This window comes from Ursus maritimus, unplaced genomic scaffold, assembly GCF_017311325.1.
Source record: "Ursus maritimus isolate PB19 unplaced genomic scaffold, ASM1731132v1 scaffold_8, whole genome shotgun sequence".
NCBI lineage: Eukaryota > Metazoa > Chordata > Mammalia > Carnivora > Ursidae > Ursus > Ursus maritimus.
In genome coordinates this window covers 71,382,094-71,402,589 of record NW_024426996.1, presented here as the reverse complement: position 1 = coordinate 71,402,589, position 20,496 = coordinate 71,382,094, and the positions used below count along the sequence as shown (strand labels likewise).

Genomic DNA, 20,496 nt, shown 5'->3' with positions numbered 1-20,496 from the left:
CAAGAAGCAGGTTCCCTAGTGAGCAAGGAGCCTGATGTGGGACTTGATCCCAGGGTCCTGAGCTGAAGGCAGACACTTAACTGACTGAGCCACCCAGGCATCCTGAAAAGGCTTTCTTTAAGATTTTATTTGTTTATTTGACGGAGAAATAGATCCAGAGAGCACAAGCAGGGGGAATGGCAGAGGGAGAGGGAGAAGCAGGCTCCCCACTGAGCAAGGAGCCCAGTGCTGGGCTCAGTCCCTGGACTCTGGGGTCATGACCTAGGTCAAAGGTAGATGCCTAACCAACTGAGTCACCCAGGCGCCCCTAGCAATGAAAATTCTTGTTAGTATGGCCAGTGTGTGATGTTTCTTAGACTTTCCATTACATCCTTTGTTCAGCTGAGCTTTGCTTACTAGATTTTAGACAAATAGATTTTTGATAGTTATTTTATTAACTATAATTTATTTGTTATAGTTAAAACTACTATAGTTAGTAATATAGAACCATTGTTAAAACGTGGTTATATTACAGTATTAACAGTTAACACAAAAAATTTAAACCATTTTTGGGTCACCTCTCTTATGTAGTGATTTGCTTTGTCACTGCATTTAGTATTTCTATTTAGACCCTAAATATTTATGATCTACATTTTTGCTCAAGATAAAAGTCTATTAGAAAGACTTTTTTTATTATATTCATGGAACTGCTAAATTCACATGTATGTTAGGGCACTTTAAAGTGAAATGATTTCAAATGTATTGACATGTCTGAAATAAGTATAAAATTTGGATTTGTAATTTTTCTATTAAAAACTAATATGCATGTTTTCTGGGGCACCTGGGTGGCACAGCAGTTAAGCGTCTGCCTTCAGCTCAGGGCGTGATCCCGGCGTCCTGGGATCGAGCCCCACATCAGGCTCCTCCGCTGTGGGCCTGCTTCTTCCTCTCCCACTCCCTCTGCTTGTGTTCCCTCTCTCGCTGGCTGTCTCTATCTCTGTCAAATAAATAAATAAATAAAAAATCTTTAAAAAAAAAAAAAAACTAATATGCATGTTTTCTGCCTCATCTTATTCCTTTTAAAATACAGAATTATTAAAGTCTGACCTTAGAAGTTGAACCAGTTATTTACAGTATTATTTGTAATGGATCTTGATGAGGTTTATTTTCTTAAATGAAATAGTTAGATAAAATACTTGTGAAGGGCTTTCTTTCTGTTGATCACACAGACTATTGTCATTTGTTTTACATTAGTCCTTATTTCTGCTAGCAAAGGTATTAGAAAAGTTAAATATTCACGAAGATACTTAGTTAACATGGACATCTTTCAGAACATCTTATTTAAATTGAATTTAAATCTGTACAGTAATTCCTTATTCCTATACAAATAGGATCTTCCTCCCTGTTTTTGGTGTTAGAAACTTAAAATTCTTACTTCCAGCGTCTGGCTAGCTACATACAGTTTAACAGTAGCCCCCTTCTCACCCCAACCCCAGTTCTCTGCAGGCCATCACATTTCACATGGTCTTTGTTTATATCACTTGTATCATTAAGAGTCATATTTTTCAAGATGTTATATTAATGACTTCTTAATGTTGAATATTACTTGTATATGTTAAGGCACATGCTATAGATTCTATGTATTGTCTCCTCATCCAAAAAAAAAAACACCTTATATTCCATCTTGAAAGAAAAACAGTTTCTCTGCATTTTTATTTTCCCTTTTTCCTCTCTAATAAACTTCTAAAGAATCATCTTCTTTTGATGTCTTTATAAAACTCTACACTCAGCGTGACTCCCATCCAACTTTACTAAAATTGCTTACCTTCAAAGATCATGCATGTCCTCGAACAGTTGTCATTTTTTAAAATGATTATCTTAATGTCTCACACTGTTATTTCATGGCTCCTCTTTCTTTCTTTTTTTTTTTTTTAATTTATCACATTTTTCTTTGGCAGTGTGTTACAATAATATTTTGGCTTTGTGCTTTTCTTACCACTGCTTTCTTGAGCTCCTTGAATGTTCCATTACTTCTTTATAAATTTCTCAAGGAACTGCCTTATCATTTCTCTGTGGAGTTGTCTTCAGTGATATTACAAAGAACCTTCAAGTGTCATTTCTGTAAAATTGACTGTCTTCAAAAAAATGTGGCTTATTTACTTTCTCCACTCCATTTGCAACCTCCTACCTTACATTTAATCCTGAACATCTTCTCTGCCTATGCAGTTTGACATACCTACCCTTTTTTTTTCTTTCAAGGTTTTATTTAAATTCCAGTTTCTGAACATACAGTGTAAGATTGGTTTCGGATGTAGAATTTAGTGATCCATCACTTACATACAACACCCGGTGCAACACCCAGTGCTCATCATGACAGTGCACTCCTTAATCCCCATCACCTATTTCACCCATCCCCTGCCTACTCCCCTTCATCAGCTTTCAGTTAGTTCTCTGTAGTTAAGAGTCTGTTTCTTGGTTTGTCTCTCTCTTCCCCCCCCCCCGGTTCATCTGTTTTGTTTCTTAAATTCCACATATGAGTGAAATCATACAGTATTTGTCTTTGACTGACTTATTTTGCTTAGCATTATACTCTCTCGCTCCATCCACATTGTTGCCGTTGGCAAGATTTCATTATTTTTGATGGCTGAGTAATATTCCATTGCGCGTATATATATCACATCTTTATCCATTCATCAGTTGATGGACATTTGGGTTCTTTCCATGATTTGGCTAATTATTGATAATTCTACAAACATCAGGGTGCATGTATCCCTTTGAATCAGTGTTTTTGTATCCTTTTGGCAATACATAGTAGTGCAGTGCTGGCTCATAAGGTAGCTCTATTTTTAACTTTTTGAGGAACCTCCATACTGTTTTCGAGTGCCTGCACCCACTTGCATTCCCACCAACAGTGTAAGAAGGTTCCCTTTTCTCTGCATCCTTGCCAACAGCTGTTGTTTCTTGAGTTGTTAATTTTAGCCATTCTAACTGGTGTGAAGTGATAATCTCATTGTAGCTTTGGTTTGCATTTCCCTGATGATGAGTGATGATGAGTACCTTTTCATATGTCTGTTAGCCGGCTATATGTCCTCTTTGGAAAAATGTCTGTTCAGGTCTTCTGCCAATTTTTTAACTGGATCGTTTTTTGTGTGTTCAGTTTTATAAGTTCTTTACATATTTTGGATACTAACCCTTTATCAGATATGTCAGTGTCATTTGCAAATGTCTTCTCCCATTCCAAAGGTTACCTTTTAGTTTTGCTGATTGTTTCCTTCCACATATACCCTTTCTTATACCATTTTTGGTCTTTATTGTCTTTATATTTATTTAATGATTCTTATTATTCATGTTCTAATACTTTCTTTTAGCTCATCCTCCCCATTTTTCTGTCTTGTTTCCCAGATATCTTCTCTTCACTGCTATAGTTATCTCCCCTGTCCATCCTTCCTGATCTGTTCATTTCTAATCACCTTAACCACATTTGCTATAAGTCTTCCCAAAGCACCAGTAAAGTTATCTTGCTTGAACCCCCATATCCAGTTTTTTGTTTGTTTTAATCACATACTAAGTAAAACATCTCCTTTAGCCTGATGTTGAAGGCTAAGTATTCTGACTAGCCTCAAAGCTGTTTTTATTACTTATACTCTCCTTATTTCCAACATGCAGTAGTCAATTTTGACTGCTCCCTATTTCTTAAATAAATTCATGTTTTCCTCTTTTATGTTTCTCCTTCCACTTGGAAAATTTACTCAAAACCATGTTCTAATAAATATTTTTACTTAGAAATATCTTACCCTCTCTAATGCACTGAGTAAATACCACTAGCTGTCCCTTTTTACCACAGTTGGGGATTTAAGAAATTACCCATTTATTAGCCAGACTATTCCCTTCCTCCAACAAACTTCCTCTGAAGTACTTTGAAGCTTCCTTATGGGTATGTGCCATAGTTATATGTATAGATCTTATCTTTTCTAAATGTACATTCCCTGAGAGCAGGGGACTATATTTTATTAGGTCATTTTATTTTTTTGATCCCCATGGAGTCTAGCATCAGGATTGCTGCAGAGAATTATACAGGATATGCCCTGGACAGAGGGTGCACCCCTGAAGGGTGGGATCAGATGGGGACCAGAATCCTAGAGGGGATGCCTTTTTCTGTTTTGCACATGTGCAGAAGCCCTGTCTACCCTTTTATATAATTGTCACATGTGTAATCAATTGATTCAAAACCTTGTATGCAAGTCTTACTTGTTGCCTTTGTCCTTACTTACTGTGGTCTGCAAGTGGCTTTTTATTATGTGCTCTTACCTATTTAGTCTGTGCCATTTCCCCTTTGCTACCAATTTCTCAAAGGTTTCTCCTGTTACACATCCAGTTTAAACTGTCCCCATACATCAGATTCTTGCTGCTTTCCATAAAAAATTGAAGTGATATAGTGTTTGCAGTATAATTGTTGTCATATGATTACATTTATTTCTAAGTCATTCTTCAGACAGCTTCTCTTTTGAATCCAGGTAATTAAAACCATAAACTCTCTGAATTTCCCTTATTTTTTAATTCCTGTGTCACCTTCATGTTTTAAGCCTTTGAATTTGTCATTGCTATTTAATGCTTGATTTTATCATTTCCTTATATCTGAGATCCAAGTTATATTTGTTTTTATATTTTAGGTCGTTCTTCCCTCTTTCCAATAGATGATGGTCTGCTTGATGATGGTCATAACGATCAAGTTGGTGTTTTAAATTCACCCACATGTTACTCAGCTCATCAAAATGGAGAACGAATAGAACGCTTCTCTCGAAAAGTTTTTGTTGGTGGTCTTCCTCCAGATATTGATGAAGGTAGTGTGATAATTTGAGTTTAAAACAAACAAAACCCTAAAATACAATGTGAATGGGGGTATGGAATTTTTTACCTCGAGATTTTCGAGGTCAGAATGGATATCCATCTCTGTTAAAATATTTTGTCACTCGTTGAAATATGAAATAAGAGGTAATTGAACAGTTTAAAGATTTTTTCTTTATATGTTAAAATGCATATTGTTACTATATTTTTTTGTAAATAAGATTATCATACAAAAAGTTATTCTAAAAAAATCTTAAAATCTTTTGTATTACCATAAAACAACACACACAAAATAAAATGCCTGCGGTGCATGATAGTCAAAAGTTTAATTTCGTTAAGGATAAATAGGCTGTTAGAAACAGGTAAGAAAGAGGTAATAAAACCCAAAAGAGTAATGGAAACAGAACATAAACAGGAAATTCAGGTAATTCAAAGGCTAAACAGATGTAAAAACAATCATATGTAATAATAACAAAAGAAAATAATTCAAGGTAAAGATTAAAAATACTGAAACTGTCTAATGTTTGTGCAGTTCTGGGAAATCTGCCACTCTTATTCACAACTAAGAGGATATTGCTACACTTTGAGAAATTTTTCAATTATGATTCAAATATACATAAAACTGTTTTAAGTGTTAATTAGTATAATAAGGTTTTCATGTAATGAAATGACCTAGAGCATATCATTGGGTTTCACCTATATTTGTTTCAGTGAAGCTACCTGGTGTGTGTCAGACCTTAGTATATTTTGAGTGTGATAATTCTACATGTCTTGTTCTAGCAGACCTTTTCTTTCCCTATGAGATTTTACTTACCAAGCAGTAATCATCTCTTTATTTAACTTGATATGATGTTGGCATGTTTTTCAAGCCAGTAATATTTATGGTTTGTTACACTGTTAATCCATTAGTATCTACATAATGTTATATGAAATTTTAAAACACTGAATTGATTGCTCTGGCCAATGTGCTACTTAAAAATAAATTTATTTTGACTGAAATAGCTATTTATTTCATGTTCTTTTAGTAAGGATATTAGACGTGTTTTGAGTTTTCATATGCTAGTTTATCTTAGGGTACTTGGTACTTTTAAATTTTAATCCTTAACATAAAATTTTTTTTTCAAAATGAACCATTAAAACTAATTCCTAATGTGTATTATTGTACTTTTTTAAGACGAAATAACTGCTAGCTTCAGAAGATTTGGGCCTTTGGTAGTAGATTGGCCTCATAAAGCCGAAAGCAAGTCCTATTTTCCACCAAAAGGTAAGAGGTTTTTATTGTTAATATTTTCTAGGGAATCAGTTTTCTGGGAGCAAATAAGACAATATCAATTACTTTGTGCTTTCTTTTCTTTTAGAATTGCATATCGTCACACCTTTATATAAAAACTAATAGAATAATTTGTAAAGGCTGGTAACATGTCAAGTGAGGAAGAATGGGCCTGAGGACTATCATAGTTTCACTTTAAGCCAGTCAGGAACCATTAGACACTTGCCGTGCTTTCTCTATAATGATTTGACAATGATTTGTTTTGAGTCTTTTTTTCTCTGTTTGAAGCATCCTTCTAAGTAACTGGGATACAGACATTTAAAGAAGTGTCCCTCTATGCAGTGAAATTAAGATTTGAAGTGAGAGAAAAATATAAACACATGAATAGTATAAATATTGCAAGATTTACTTAAGCGTTCCAAACAGTAGCAGATAACAACAAAGCAATATTTACTCTGTGGATGAATTTAGCTAGAGGAGAAAGTGACTGGTCCAAACCCCCATTATATAAAGAGATCTGATCTGAAGAAGATACCTAGTTGTGCTAGTAACTTATTGCTAGGATACTACTGTGTCTTGTCACCATAGCACAAGAATCACAAATCACACTATCATTTATGTGAGCAAAGCAAGGCCACCATTAGTGAGCAGAGGAAATAAGTACCCCTTGGCCACAATGAGCAGGGGAGGTGAGTGGAGAGAATTAAACATGAATCCAGTCAGCTTGTTAATGGAAGATTCTCTGAAGTGAATAAAAAGGAAGGCGGGAGATTGAAAAACTAAGACTTTTCTTTGAACATCATTGAAATAAAATTTTAGAAAAACAAAAACCCTATTATTCTCATGGCTGAGTGAATTTTCAAACCTGGAAAAAAGACTCCAATAGATCTATTAAATGGTCTGATTTGGGCTCTGGGAAAGAAAACGTATTAGAATAGTTATTGGCATACAAAAACTAATTAAAAGATTTCTGGTAATGAATTATATGGGATATCTCACTTTTTTGTCACTGAGAATTCTAGAACCTCCGTTACCAGTTCATGTAGATTTTTAGAGAAATGGAAAAATGCAGTGGTTTTTGTTTTATACCTTTATATCTTATACTTATGGAACCAAGAACATCTTTTGAGCAGGGATTCTGAATCCCAGGTCTCTATGAGAATCTGGTTAAAGCTATGGACCTTTCTCCGTGTACTCTAAATTTTCACTCAGATTTGGAGTTTACTGGACTTGGAGGTCCTGATACTTAGTTTAGAGAGAAAATTAGTTCCATATAGATGTAGACATTCATTTGTTCATCTGAGTTTTAATCTGTTGTTGAGTTTTAATTTGCTGCTGAATTTTAAGTTGAGTTTTAATCTGTTGTCCATTGTTTCACTCTCTTGGCCTTTTATAAATTTTTTTGAGTGTTCAATAAAAATGCCAATTAGTTTCTAATATTCCTGCCTAAGTTACCAGTACCCTGGCCCACTTCAGGAATGTGATTAGTCTGTCCATACCTCTGGCTCTCTCCAGTTTTTCTCCCCTGGTACAGCCAGAATAATCTCTCTGAAAACTCATCTGATAGTGCTGTCCCTTGACCATCTACTTAAAACCCTTCAGTGGTTTCTTTCAGTTAGAATAAAGGCAAAAATGTGTTTGCCCTGCCCAGCCTCCCTGTCTCTCTGATTTCTTCTCCCACTGTTGCTTCTTGTTTCCTTCTGGTTCCAAAAACTGGCCTTGTTCTCTCCTGCCTTAGGACTCTTACATATGATATTCTCTCTCTCCCTGAAGGCCCTCCTCATGTGTCTTCATCTACATACCTCCATTTGTCTCAGTTTAAACATTGGTTGCTCACAGGATACTTTCAGGACCCACCTAAGGGTTCACACACTCTTGTGGGCTCTCCTAGCATTGCTCTGCTCTTTCATAGCACTTGTCACAGCTACGATGTTACATTTTTACAACTCTATAAATCTGTGATGATTTTGCTAATATCCAGTTCTTCCCATAGTCTGTAAGACTCTGCCTTCACTCATCTTTGTATTCTTGGTAATGCATAGAATAATAATTGACTAACACATGATATAAACAGTTATAAATACTACAGGATAGAGAAGTTCCTTTGACCTGAAGTAGGTGGGAAAGGCTTTACTGAGAAGTTCTGGTGAAATCTGAAGGTATTGTGTAATCTAGATATACATAAAGGAGTTGAGCAGACTTCCAGGCAGGAATTGAAATACAGTTTTAGAAAGGAATGAGAATTGGTTTGTGTGGAGACAGGTATACATTTTTTGCCTAAGCCTCTTGTTCTTAGGATGATGGACTCTAAGCCTAGAAAGATGTGTTGGCACAAATTTAATCAAACAGAATGATTGCTTTCTTTGTTGCTCTTGTTGCCATTGTTGTTGTCATTGTGGTTTTTGTGGTGATGGTTAGTTTATTTTCTCAAACTGAAAATAAAACAAAAAGACCTCAAGAAAGTTGCACAGGCAAATCATAGTTTTTGATATAGTTATAGTTAATTGTCCTTGCCAAAGACCAGTGTTTCCAAACTGTGTTCTTTCAACCAGTTTTGTCATTGTTGTAATACGTTTTCCGTGGTTTGGAAACACTGGTACAGAAAGCATCCAGTTAGTGAAGCTGCCTTGTAACTAAGGCAGCGACATGAGCCCTTGGATATGGAGCCACCATGTACATATGTTTCCTTTACAGTGAATGAGGTTCACCCTATATGAGTATTAGCTTGCTGTATAATATGTTTTTGATAAGAGTATTTTAATATTTAATGGTTTGCCTTAGCTAGATCATAATTTACCTGCCATGTTGCTTAGTTTTGTGATACAAACATTTCTTCCCTAATAATCACAGAAATCATTAAGCAATATTAAGAATATTGAATGTAGGGGTGCCTAGGTGGCTCAGTTGGTTAAGCGGTCTGCCTTTGGCTCGGGTCATGATCTTAGGGTTCTCGGATTCAGCCCCGCGTCAGGCTCCCTGCTCCTTGGGTCCAAGCAGGGAGCCTGCTTCTCCCTCTGCCCCTCCTCCTGCTCGTGCTTTCTCTCTCTTTCTCTCAAATAAGTAAAATCTTAAAGAAAAAAAAAAGAATATTGAATGTAAAGTATTGCTTTAAAAGTAAGCAAAATTAAAATATTAATATCAAAAATTAATATCACAAATCTTAACATTAAAAATACTGATTTAAAATCCTCTCAATTATTACAAAACAATTATAACTCTCATATCCTTAACTTGTATCAAATTCAAGCCTTCATTTAAAACCAGTCTTCATTTTTTATTTTTTCAGGCATATTTAAATAATTTCTAGCAGTTGGATACGTCTATGATGTGATTTTTAATCTTGCATAATCATACCTTTGGAAGTTTCTATTGCATAGGTTGGTTTGATGGCGTATATATGCAATCAGGTATTACAATTTTAAAATGAAGCACTTTTGTGTCACATCAGACCTTTGTGGCAATTACAGCCATTGTTGGCAATGAAGCTGTGTGTTTTGATTTCTACATAAAACATGACTTCACATTTACCATTATCTAATGGCGTAGATAGATGTGCATGGCCTGTTTGATGACTTCTTCATATTAGAACCAGATTACAGTTCTCTAGGCTTGTTTGCATAGAAATCTCATCAAGGAAAGGGGGTATTTTTGGTCAGTTATCAGCTTCTAGGAAAATCACCTAATGGTGGACTTGCAGTGTAAATTTTGATATGTTCTTTTTATAATGAAGTCAATTCTGCTTAAAGATTGAGGATCTGTTATCACAAAGAAAGGAAGAAGGGCATATTTCCCAAGGTACAGGCATCAGAGCAAGAGTTTGGGTCCAAAGTCCAAACACAGTCTCCAGGCTATTTGAAAGGAGTGTTCCACTGCTCATCCCAGTTTGAGAGTTTGATTTAAGGTTCTGATCCAGGCTGGAGGACCCATTTCACTCCAGCCTCCTTAAGTAGTTTTCTTAGTACAATTTTGAAGTTGTTGTCATGCTGACTGTGGTTATTTCCCCCTCCTTACGGAAATTCTTGGGCCTTTCCAAGTGTGGTCTAGCCCAAAGTGTGCACGAGAAAGTGTCTTACCCTGAAGACATTTCTAGGAATCTTCTGCTCCTAATATGCTCAAGGGGTTAATCCTGACAAGTTCTTGGAGAAAACAGTATCTTGGGAGACCTTGGGGGCTCTCCTGGGTTTGAAATTACTCCACCAAGTGCTTGCTTATGTGACTGACTTGGGGCAAGTCATTTAACTGCTGGATACCTCAGGTTTTTCTTCGGTAAAATGGGAATAATGTCTTATAGACTTTTCGTGGGAATCAAATGAAATAATTTATGTAAAGGTCTTAGCACAGTATTGGATAGTAAGCACTCTATATAATATAGCTAATTAATGAGTATCTGTTTTTGTGTGTATTCCATAGGATACTGTGTTCTCTTATAGAAAATCTTAATGGTTCTGGTTCTATCTGATAGTTTTAATTTTTTTTCTTTTCCAAAAGCATGTATTTTCTAAATAGTACTGAAATTTGGGGTGAAATCTCTTACTTTGCCATATTGCCTCATTTTTAATGGTTATTACAGGCTATGCATTCCTTCTCTTTCAAGAAGAGAGCTCAGTTCAGGCACTAATTGATGCTTGTATTGAAGAAGATGGAAAACTCTATCTGTGTGTTTCCAGCCCCACCATCAAGGACAAACCAGTAAGTAACTACTATGTGAACTTTAGGCTACAAATACGAGTTTTCCAAAAACTGGTTTGAAGCAATTATTAATGATAAAAAAAAAGTTAAAATACCATGCTAAGAGTTCAGTTTTTAAAAATCTGGATAACTTATAGTATCTAGGGCGCCTGGGTAGCGCAGTCATTAAGCGTCTGCCTTCGGCTCAGGGCGTGATCCTGGCGTTCTGGGATCGAGTCCCACATCGGGCTCCTCGGCTAGGAGCATGCTTCTTCCTCTCCCACTCCCCCTGCTTGTGTTCCCTCCCTCGCTGGCTGTCTCTCTGTCACATAAATAAATAAAAAATCTTAAAAAAAAAAAAAAAACTTATAGTATCTAGATAAAAATAATAATTCGTTTTCAAATTCAACTGTACAAAATTTTGAAAAATAACAGAACCACTGTTAACTGGCACAAAGCAGCATAAGCTGTCAAGGAAATAAGACCCATTACAATGATGTGATTTTCTTTACAGGTTCAGATCCGTCCTTGGAACTTAAGTGATAGTGATTTTGTGATGGATGGTTCCCAGCCTTTGGATCCTCGAAAAACAATTTTTGTTGGAGGTGTCCCTAGGCCATTAAGGGCTGGTAAGTAGAATGTTAACAAATGTTGCTTCTTTAAAAAAAATTAAATATGAATTAATTCAGTAAACTTTTGGGAGCTGGTACTATTGGGTGGGCAAGGAACAGATTCCTTATGCTCCAAGAGTAGTTCACTACAGAATTCTGAGAAGCATTCTTAAAACCATCAAGTAAGTGGAGAAGTGGACACTCATCTATCAAAATTAATAGTTAACTCCAAGCAGATGCTATAAGAAGAATCCAAATACTTCTTAAGTATAATTCTCTAAAATATAAGAATTTGGGGTCTATTTTATGTGGGTTGATTCTGATATTTGAAGTATGGGATTTTTTTTTTACTAGTGCTGTGATAAGTAATAAACTTCTGTTCATCAATAACCAGGAACCAGAGATTTACCAGAAATGTCATCTAGGAACATAATTACAGACCTAAATGCCCACTGTACGAGCATGTTTTATGATTCCATGTGTCCAATGAAGTGTGTTAGTGCCTTCCACCACTGAGAACATCCTGTTCCAGTCAGTGTAGGAGATATATGTTAAAAGAACCATTCACACATGTAAATACTTACAGATCATAACCGCTACAAAGAAAGACTATAGAGAATAGAAGAGCATCAAGGGAATGTGGTGTAGTCTGATATTTAGAGATACTTGTATTTGAGCTGACACATAGCAGAAGGAATAGAGTTGAGGTGGCAGGAGGGTTGTGAGGAGTGTGTTTCAGACAAAGGGAAGAGCATATTCAAAGTTTTAGTGGAGAGAAGCATAGGGCGTTGGAGGAACTGAAAGAAATCCAGAGTGGCTGACTGGGGTATAAGAAGTGAGGGGAGAGACACAAAAAGGCATTGAAAAAGGGAATAGGAGTCAGGTCATATAAGTCTGATAAGCTAATTTGGTACTTATCCTCAGAGCAAGGGGAAATCAGTGAAGAGTTTTAATAAGTGTAGCTAATGACGTGTTTTGGGGGCAGTTGGGTTGAGAGTAGATATGGGTAGACCATTTTAGGACCCCATTCTTGAGAAGGACAGGAGAAAGATAGCATGAGCTTGGATTGGAGGTAGCAGTGGTGAGGGAGCAAAGTGAACACATGTCACAGACAATTTATGAGGTAAACTCAAAGGCTGAATCTCAGCTTTCAGTCTTAAGCCACTACATAGATAGTGGTGCCTTCTACTGAGATAAAAAACACTGGAGAAGGAAGATTGTGGTCTTGGTTTGGAAAGCAAGTTTGTGGTACCATTTCGAGGTCCTCAGTAGAAATTTTAGTTAAGCCATTTATATCTGATATCTAGGAATTACTCTTGCTACTGTTTTGAAAATAAATTTTGAGGGGCCTTGCTCCTATTTTGACAGTAAATCAGAAGCAAAGAGTTAAGGCTATTGCCACAATCCAGATGAAATATAATGAGAGTTTGGAACAGGATGTTAGTTGATGGAGGTGAGGAGATTGGATTTTAGATAGGTCTGGAAAATCAGGTTCATAGGATTTGCGTGTATTGTGGGGAAAACGAAAATAGAGTCAGCTGAGTCAGCAAAAACTCAATGGCACGGATTCAGTGGGATGGTGGAAGATCAGGAGTGCCTTTTCACACTAAGTGTTGAAGGTCTGTCAATGTCAATATGAGTTGTCCAGGACAACTCCAGTTGACCATCTCCTGACGGTTGCATAGTAGATGAGTTTGGAGTCCAGAGAAGAGGCCCGGGCTGGAGATAGGAATTTAGGAGCTGAAAACAGATGGATAGTATTTAAAGCCATGACATGGGATGAAGTCACCATAGCCACAAGTAAGAAATCCACGGACTGAAACTTAGAGTATTCTGATGTTGAAAAGTCAAGGAATTGGAGAAGAACCAGCAAGGAACACTAAGAAGGAATTGTGAGGTCAGATGGAAATTAGTAGAAAAATGTGTCCTGAAAGCCAGATAGAGAAAGTAGAGATTAGCTATATTCAGTGCTGCTTCCAGATAGATTGACCATTGTACTTGACAGTGGCATGAGCAATTAAAGTGGAGTCGTGGGGCAAAAGTCTGGTTATAAAGGTTGAACAAGGAATGGGAAGAAAGGGATGAAGTAGTAGAAGAAAAAAATTTTAACAATTTGGCCGTAAAGGGAGAACATAGAAATTAAGCAGTCACGGAGAGGGAGAAAAATAGAATTAAGAGTTTTGTGGTTTTTTTTAAGATTGGGAATGATCAGTGTAGAGGGAAAAACTGATGATACAGGAAGGAGAGAGGAGAATTGCCAAGTAATTCTGTAGTGAGAGCAGATTGGGTCCAGTATGCAGGTGAAAGGATTGGATTTAGAAAACAGCATAAAACCATTTATCTTATTGACTTTTCCTTTTTTAAAAAACGAACTTAAAAACGATTTACTGTGTTCTCTCACATTTGATGTGAATTTCTTTTCCTTTTCAAGTGGAACTTGCTATGATCATGGACCGGCTGTATGGTGGAGTTTGTTATGCAGGAATTGATACAGATCCTGAGTTAAAATACCCAAAAGGTGCTGGTCGAGTTGCTTTCTCCAATCAGCAGAGCTATATTGCTGCCATCAGTGCTCGGTTTGTTCAGCTTCAGCATGGGGATATTGATAAACGCGTAAGTTGCATATTGGGAAAGCATTTAACATCCTATATAATACGGTGCTGATCCGAAGCTTACTACCCTAGCGAGTTAATAATATAATTCAAACACTTTATTTTTTTATACATCTTTAACTCTTAAAGAGTATTATATCAAAATATCACTGAAATGTAAAATTATTGAACATACTTTTATTTTCTTTTTGTTAAGATTTTATTTATTTATTTGTTGGGGGGGGCAGGCAGAGGGAGAGGCACGTTCCCCACTGAGCTGGGGGCCCAGTGTGGGGCTCAGTCCCGGAACCCTGGGATCATGCCCTGCGCCGAAGGCAGACGCCTAACCCACTGAACCATCCAGGCATCCCCATACTTTGAACTTTAGATACAATATACGAAATATAAATGTCATTGTAAAATCATGTCAAATTGTGGGGTTTGTTTTTTGTTTTGTTAAATCTACCAGTAAGGTCTCAATACCTTTCTAACCACAGAGGCAGAGCTTGTTTTAAGAGCTTGTACCCTGGGTGCACCTGGGTGGCTCAGTCGGTTAAGCGTCTGCCATCAGCTCAGGTCACTGTCCCAGGGTCCTGGGATTGAGCCCCTCATCAGACTCCCTGCTCAGTGGGAGTCTGCTTCTCTTTCTCAAATAAATGAAATCTTAAAAAACAAACAAACAAACAAACAAACAAAATCTTGTACCCTGGAGCCAGCATGCCCAGGATGCCATTTCCACCACCTGCTCTGTAATCCTCAAGAAATTAACCCTCAGTATGCCTCTTTTTCCCCATTTATCAAGTGGAAATCAATAATAGTATCTCTTTCAAAGTTATTTTAAGGATTAAATGAATTTTCATATGTAGAAGCATTTAGAGTTTGGCACTGAGTGTTAAAGTGTTGTTATCTTTTATCATTAAATTTAAAATAAAAATACACTGTGTATATTTCCCTAAGTATACAAAATAATAAATATACAAAAAAAATTAAACACACAAAATAATTATCCTAAAGTTTAAAACATTTACTCTTTAGTAGCATTGTTTAGGTAATCACAATAAGAACTCTTTAGGAAGTCCTATGATTGTCAACTAAAAGCCACCCCATTGAATAATTCCTAGTACTGATTACCATCTAAAATAGGGAAAAGGAGTGACTCAAACTCAGTTGTCCATTTGCAAATCTATTTCATACTAAAATATGCTCATAATTCCTATATACAGCTAAGCAGTATTCTAAAATACTCATGTTTGCATTTTAGTACGGATGAGATATGCTAAGAATAAGAGGTAATTTAACTTTTTTTAATATCCAAATTAGTAGATATAACTTAAGTCTGTATTTTCCCACTGTAACAGTTTCTCGAAGTTTCTTCTCTGAGGCTGTCTGTATATTAAAAGACGATTTTGGAGGCAGGGGAGATGGTTAAGGAATATGGATTGACTAGACCATGGACTCTAAAAGTAGTCATCAGTTGAATTACTGACCCATCCCGTTTAGAAAAAAAAAAAAAAGTACAGCATAGCTTCAGTTCATACATGCAGAGTGATTTTTTTGCATTGTTACTTAAAATGTTGAAAAACACACTGTACACACACGCAAAATCTGAGTGGAAGGTCTCTGCTTTAATTCCAAGTGCAGGGAAATTTATTGAACTGGAATTCCTCTAATCCAATGGTTTTCACCCTCAGCTACAGAATAAAGTCACCTGGGAATTTAGAAAAATCTTAACATCTGGTTCCCCCACCCCCCAACCCCCAGAGATTTTGTTGTAATTGGTTGGGGGTCGCAGGAATTTGTAAAGCTCCTAGGTGAGTCTAAGGTGCGGCCTTGCTTTAGACCATGTGTCTAGTCTAACCCTGACTTTTGCAAAGAAGTGATCCAGTCAGCTGAGGAGGTTACCTGCATTGTACATAATTATAGTTATTTAACATGCAGGAGCACAGGGAAAAAATTGTTGCAGTGTCCTACCTCATCCCTGTTTCCAAAATGATAGTGAAGGACCAATTATTTGGGGCAGAGTATTGATTCCTAAAGAGCAACTCAGATGCAGAGCAAGTGAATTGAGAAACACATGCATGCCTTCTTAAAAAGGCAATTGAAATGCCTGAGAGAAAAGTTTATTTTTTAAGATATGTGCTGCTTAAGGTATATTTTGAATTTTATCTGAAATAATTTGAGAGATGTCTGGCTGGTTCATTTGGTAGAGCATGCGACTCTTGATCTTGGGCTTACAAATTTGAACCCCACGTTAGGTATAGAGATTACTTAAAAACAAAATCTTAAAAAACAAAAATGTTGAGTTCTTCAGTGTTTTGTAAGTCACGAGTATTGCTCACACACACACACAAAACCCATTAATCTTATACCTTCCATGTCTCTAGTATGAATGTAGTTATTAACCATAACAACAGATTAATTTTAAATTTATAACTGATAACGCAAAGATTTGGAGAGGATTAAAATTGTTCATTCACCTTACCCTTTTGGCTCATGAACACTTTAAGGTTTAATTCCTATCTCCCCAAAAGCTGGGAAGCATCGTCACCATGAATGTGTAATTCATTGTAATTTTGGTATGTTATTCCATGAGTAATATTATTCACTGTGCCTTCTGATACTTACTGAAGGGAATTGTGTTACAGTTCAAGTTGGATAATTAAATATGAATTATTTTGTTAGTTATGAATCCAGGTGACAAAGTACTACAGATAGGTTCTCCGAAGTAAAATAGGGAAGGGCATCATAATAGAAAATAAGAATATGTACAGAATTGATGAAACTCCAACTCCTTTTCACACATGCAAGAGTTAATTTTTAGTTATTAATCAGAAATAATCAGAATACTCAAAAATCATAAGTTTGAAATCCAGTTTTCTATCTTTAAAGTCTGCAACTTTGAAGGTAATTAGCTTCATAAAATAATATCTAGAAGTTTGAAATATAAATAATTGAAATCATTGCATTTTGAAATCTTATTCAACAGTTTTACATTAACTCCCGAGCACCAAGAATTTTATGAGGTATTATGGAAACTAAGTAAACCACGCAGAAACTCTGTCTTTAATCACAGTAAAGACAAGAGATACAATCATGAGAAAGAAACTCAGAAAGCATATGTAAATGTACCACATTTTTTCAGATACGGTCGTGCTAGATTTTCTGCTAGATCCTGGGTGCTATGTATGGAGTAGCTCTCTCTGCTCATTTTGTTTATCATCTAGTAAAATGAAATCCAGTAATTCTCATGCCACTTTGAGATATTCTTTGGTAATTTCTGTAATTATAGTTATTATATAATATTATAACAATGCTATATATAGCTATATATAGTTATATAATATTATAATGAAGGTAATGAAGCAGAAATAGCAGCCTGGCAATCAAGATAGGATCCATAAAGGAAAATGTTGAAAAATAAAGATTGAGCATAAAAATTTTAGACTGCGTGTCAGAGATCTTTTTAAAAACCAAAGGTCGATGGAAAAAGATTAAAAATCCTTAACTGGCAAAGAGGATTCATTTAAAAAAAACAAAACAAAACAAAAACCCTCCAGCAGGAAAATATGCAAAAGATACAGACTGTTCAGAAAAGCAAAATGTTCAGTGTACATAAGATGTTTATCCAACCCTAATCAATGAAATGCAAATATAAACAACTTGATTCCATTACCTTTCTATCAAATGTTTTATAGTCCTTTTCATCAGCTTTTACGTTTTTCCCTGTTTGTTGTTGCTGTTGTGACAAATAATCCTTCAGAAAATACCCTTATATGCTCATTTTCTGCTACATGGAAATATTAATTCATTCAGAATAGAAATTATTGGCTTGTTATTTTTTACCTTGGCCAAACACTGCTTCACCTCTAACCAAACCCTTTAAACACTCTTCTGAGGAAGAGCTGAGGTCCTAGGCTGCCTGGCACCGTTCAGTCAGACAAAGGCAGTAGCCCTCCGTTCGTAGTTATTATTAGTAGGCGCACTGACCTACAGAGTCTCCGCTGTGTGCCAGGCACTGCCTTGAAGGCTTTTACCTGCGTAATCCGATCCTCACAGCTCTGTGAAACAGGTTCTAGGCTGCTTCTCACTTTACAGACGTGGAAACTGAGGCTTAAAAGGCTTAGCTCTCACAGCTGACCAGGGGTCTGAGGTCTTCTCCTGGTTCAGGCCTTCTTAGTGGGCCTTTGACTTTATATCTCATAAATTCACAGAAGTCTAGACATGCAGTTAGCCACAGTTCTGGTGTGTGTGTACCAAGTAGTTACAAGCAGGGTATGTACAGAAGTGTTGCCATAATCAGCAGTGGTTTGGGGTTGGGTTGTCTCTCAGGTGCTACTGGTACGAAGGGGAAAACGTGTAAAAACTGTTTGTCTTCCATGCCCTTCTCTTTTCACTCACAATCACCCCACCCTCAAAATATTAACACACAGGTGTTTTAAAGACGTTACTTCACGGAAGGTGAGGGTAGAATGTTTTACGAATCAGTTAAATGTGTAGTTTTTTAAAGTATTTTCTGCCTTTGAAAAATATAGTAAATACCACTCAGTTTATAGTCCTCTGAAGAAAACATATCAAAATAAAATTACCAAACTAAAACTAAGTGATCATTTAATCACGTGATCACTTATGAACATGAAACATCTTAGAAAAAGATGATTAGTGCCAGAACAGAGTGACTTCGTTGTTGGTTTTTGTTTTTTGTTTTTTAACCTACTACTTGGTAAAGCTATTTCCCTGGGGAACTGCCTACTTTCTCAACGTTTAATGCTGGTCCTTTTCTCGAGAACACCCTGAACATTTTAAATTTGCTAAAATGATTTTTGAAGCAGACTAAACGGGAGACTGTTTTTTTCACTTTCTTTCCAGGTGGAGGTAAAGCCATATGTGCTAGATGACCAGATGTGTGATGAATGCCAGGGCGCACGCTGTGGTGGAAAATTTGCTCCCTTTTTCTGTGCCAATGTCACTTGCCTGCAGTATTACTGTGAGTTTTGTTGGGCAAATATCCACTCCCGTGCAGGACGTGAGTTCCATAAGCCATTGGTAAAGGAAGGTGCTGATCGCCCACGTCAGATCCACTTCCGCTGGAACTAAGAATAGCACACCGGCCTCTGTGTAACAAGGAAAGAAAGGGTGCATGTGGCTTACTGTGTCTGAAGACGCGACATGCGGAAGAAATAAGTGCATTCTTCTGCTTTCACCCCGGCTACCAATACATGCATCTTTATCAGCAGCCAAAACACTACAAGCCTCTTGTTTTTCACCAAAACCCTACATCTCAGGCTTACTAATTTTTGTGATATTTTCATGTTAAAATAAAATGTTTTTTTGTATTTTCTCCAAGTTATTTTTATATGTAAAGTTAAAATTAGATATGAGAATGTTTTGCGTAGGGGCAAACAGTCTGCTGCTATATAGTGGGTGAAGCGTGCACTTATTTCTAAACGTGGGTTTTTAACTTCAAGATCTGCCCCAGTAATTTACCAAAGGTAGCAAAATAATAGTGAAGATGGAATATGTCTGCTACAAATGCTTATTTTTATTGTTGCTATTTTCAGTGTATACATAAACTAAAAATTAGGGTTGATTTTTTTGCTCTCCATTTTGACTTGCAAGAAATAATACCTCAAGATAATCTGATTTATTAGCTATTTTTAAACATTTTTAATCACAAGCTGTATTAGCTTTGCTGCTATATAGGTGTTATGTGTAAATGCCACCTATTAATACGGGATTGAAAACGTTAGAGACACACTGCATTGCAGATAAAATGCAGGCAGCACAATATGGCCTAAACTGCCATAGTTTTAGAATGTGAAAAAAAAATGCATGTTTACTTACCTGTATACACCTTATGCATGCACTAGAATTATTAACTAACAAGAGGTGAGGTATTGCAAATGTTCAAAAAAGCTCTCTTGAATCTAGGTAGCATGAACAAATTATAAAATTTGTTTAAAAAAAGCAAACTTGCATGCATTATTGTGACTTCAAGTTAAAAAATTTGTCCTACATGTGTACAATATGCAAATTAGTTTTAGATTAGAGAGTGCAGCCATTTTGTGATCTGGTCGGTAGTGGAATTCGATTTTATGCAGACTGGATGTAATATTTGTAATCCCTGTGCAATTTTGTGATGTGCGGTTCTAATTCATGTGCAGTGATATAGTATAGATAAAAGATTGAATAAAAGAAAAATACTAGAATTTTAAAGAAGGTTGATTTTAGCCCCTTTGATAGTTCACGGTTAAGACATCCTTTATAAACCAAAGATGGCCAGCACACTGCTAACCAGTCACCAAATGTAAGACCCACAGGAAGCCCATATCTAAACAAATGAACTTTATAGAAGAATGCAAAACTTTAGTAAACCTAAGTAAAGTCAAAATGGAGATGGGGAAATATACAGATGGCTAGTTGCATAAAATTCAATTTTACCTTAAAGACAATGGTGAAATCTGGCTTAAACTTGCTTACGTGTTTGACCTATGTATATTGGGGTCTTCTGTCTAAACTGGGGTCACTGTTGCAT

General features: G+C 36.3%; 1 protein-coding gene across 6 annotated transcripts in view; it reads left to right on the top strand.

Moving 5' to 3' along the window:
* Nucleotides 1–20,496, top strand: part of CPEB2 (cytoplasmic polyadenylation element binding protein 2) — a 70,104-nt gene that overhangs the window by 47,283 nt on the left and 2,325 nt on the right. For all 6 annotated transcript variants that reach the window (XM_040625074.1, XM_040625072.1, XM_040625070.1 and 3 more), the window contains 6 exons: nucleotides 4,650–4,820; nucleotides 5,999–6,088; nucleotides 10,665–10,783; nucleotides 11,277–11,391; nucleotides 13,805–13,986; nucleotides 18,831–20,496. The exon at nucleotides 18,831–20,496 is cut by the window's right edge and continues 2,325 nt beyond it. In XM_040625074.1, coding sequence (XP_040481008.1) covers nucleotides 4,650–4,820; nucleotides 5,999–6,088; nucleotides 10,665–10,783; nucleotides 11,277–11,391; nucleotides 13,805–13,986; nucleotides 18,831–19,058 — 905 coding nt within the window. In that variant the 3' untranslated portion in view covers nucleotides 19,059–20,496. The remainder of the gene's footprint in view (nucleotides 1–4,649; nucleotides 4,821–5,998; nucleotides 6,089–10,664; nucleotides 10,784–11,276; nucleotides 11,392–13,804; nucleotides 13,987–18,830) is intronic.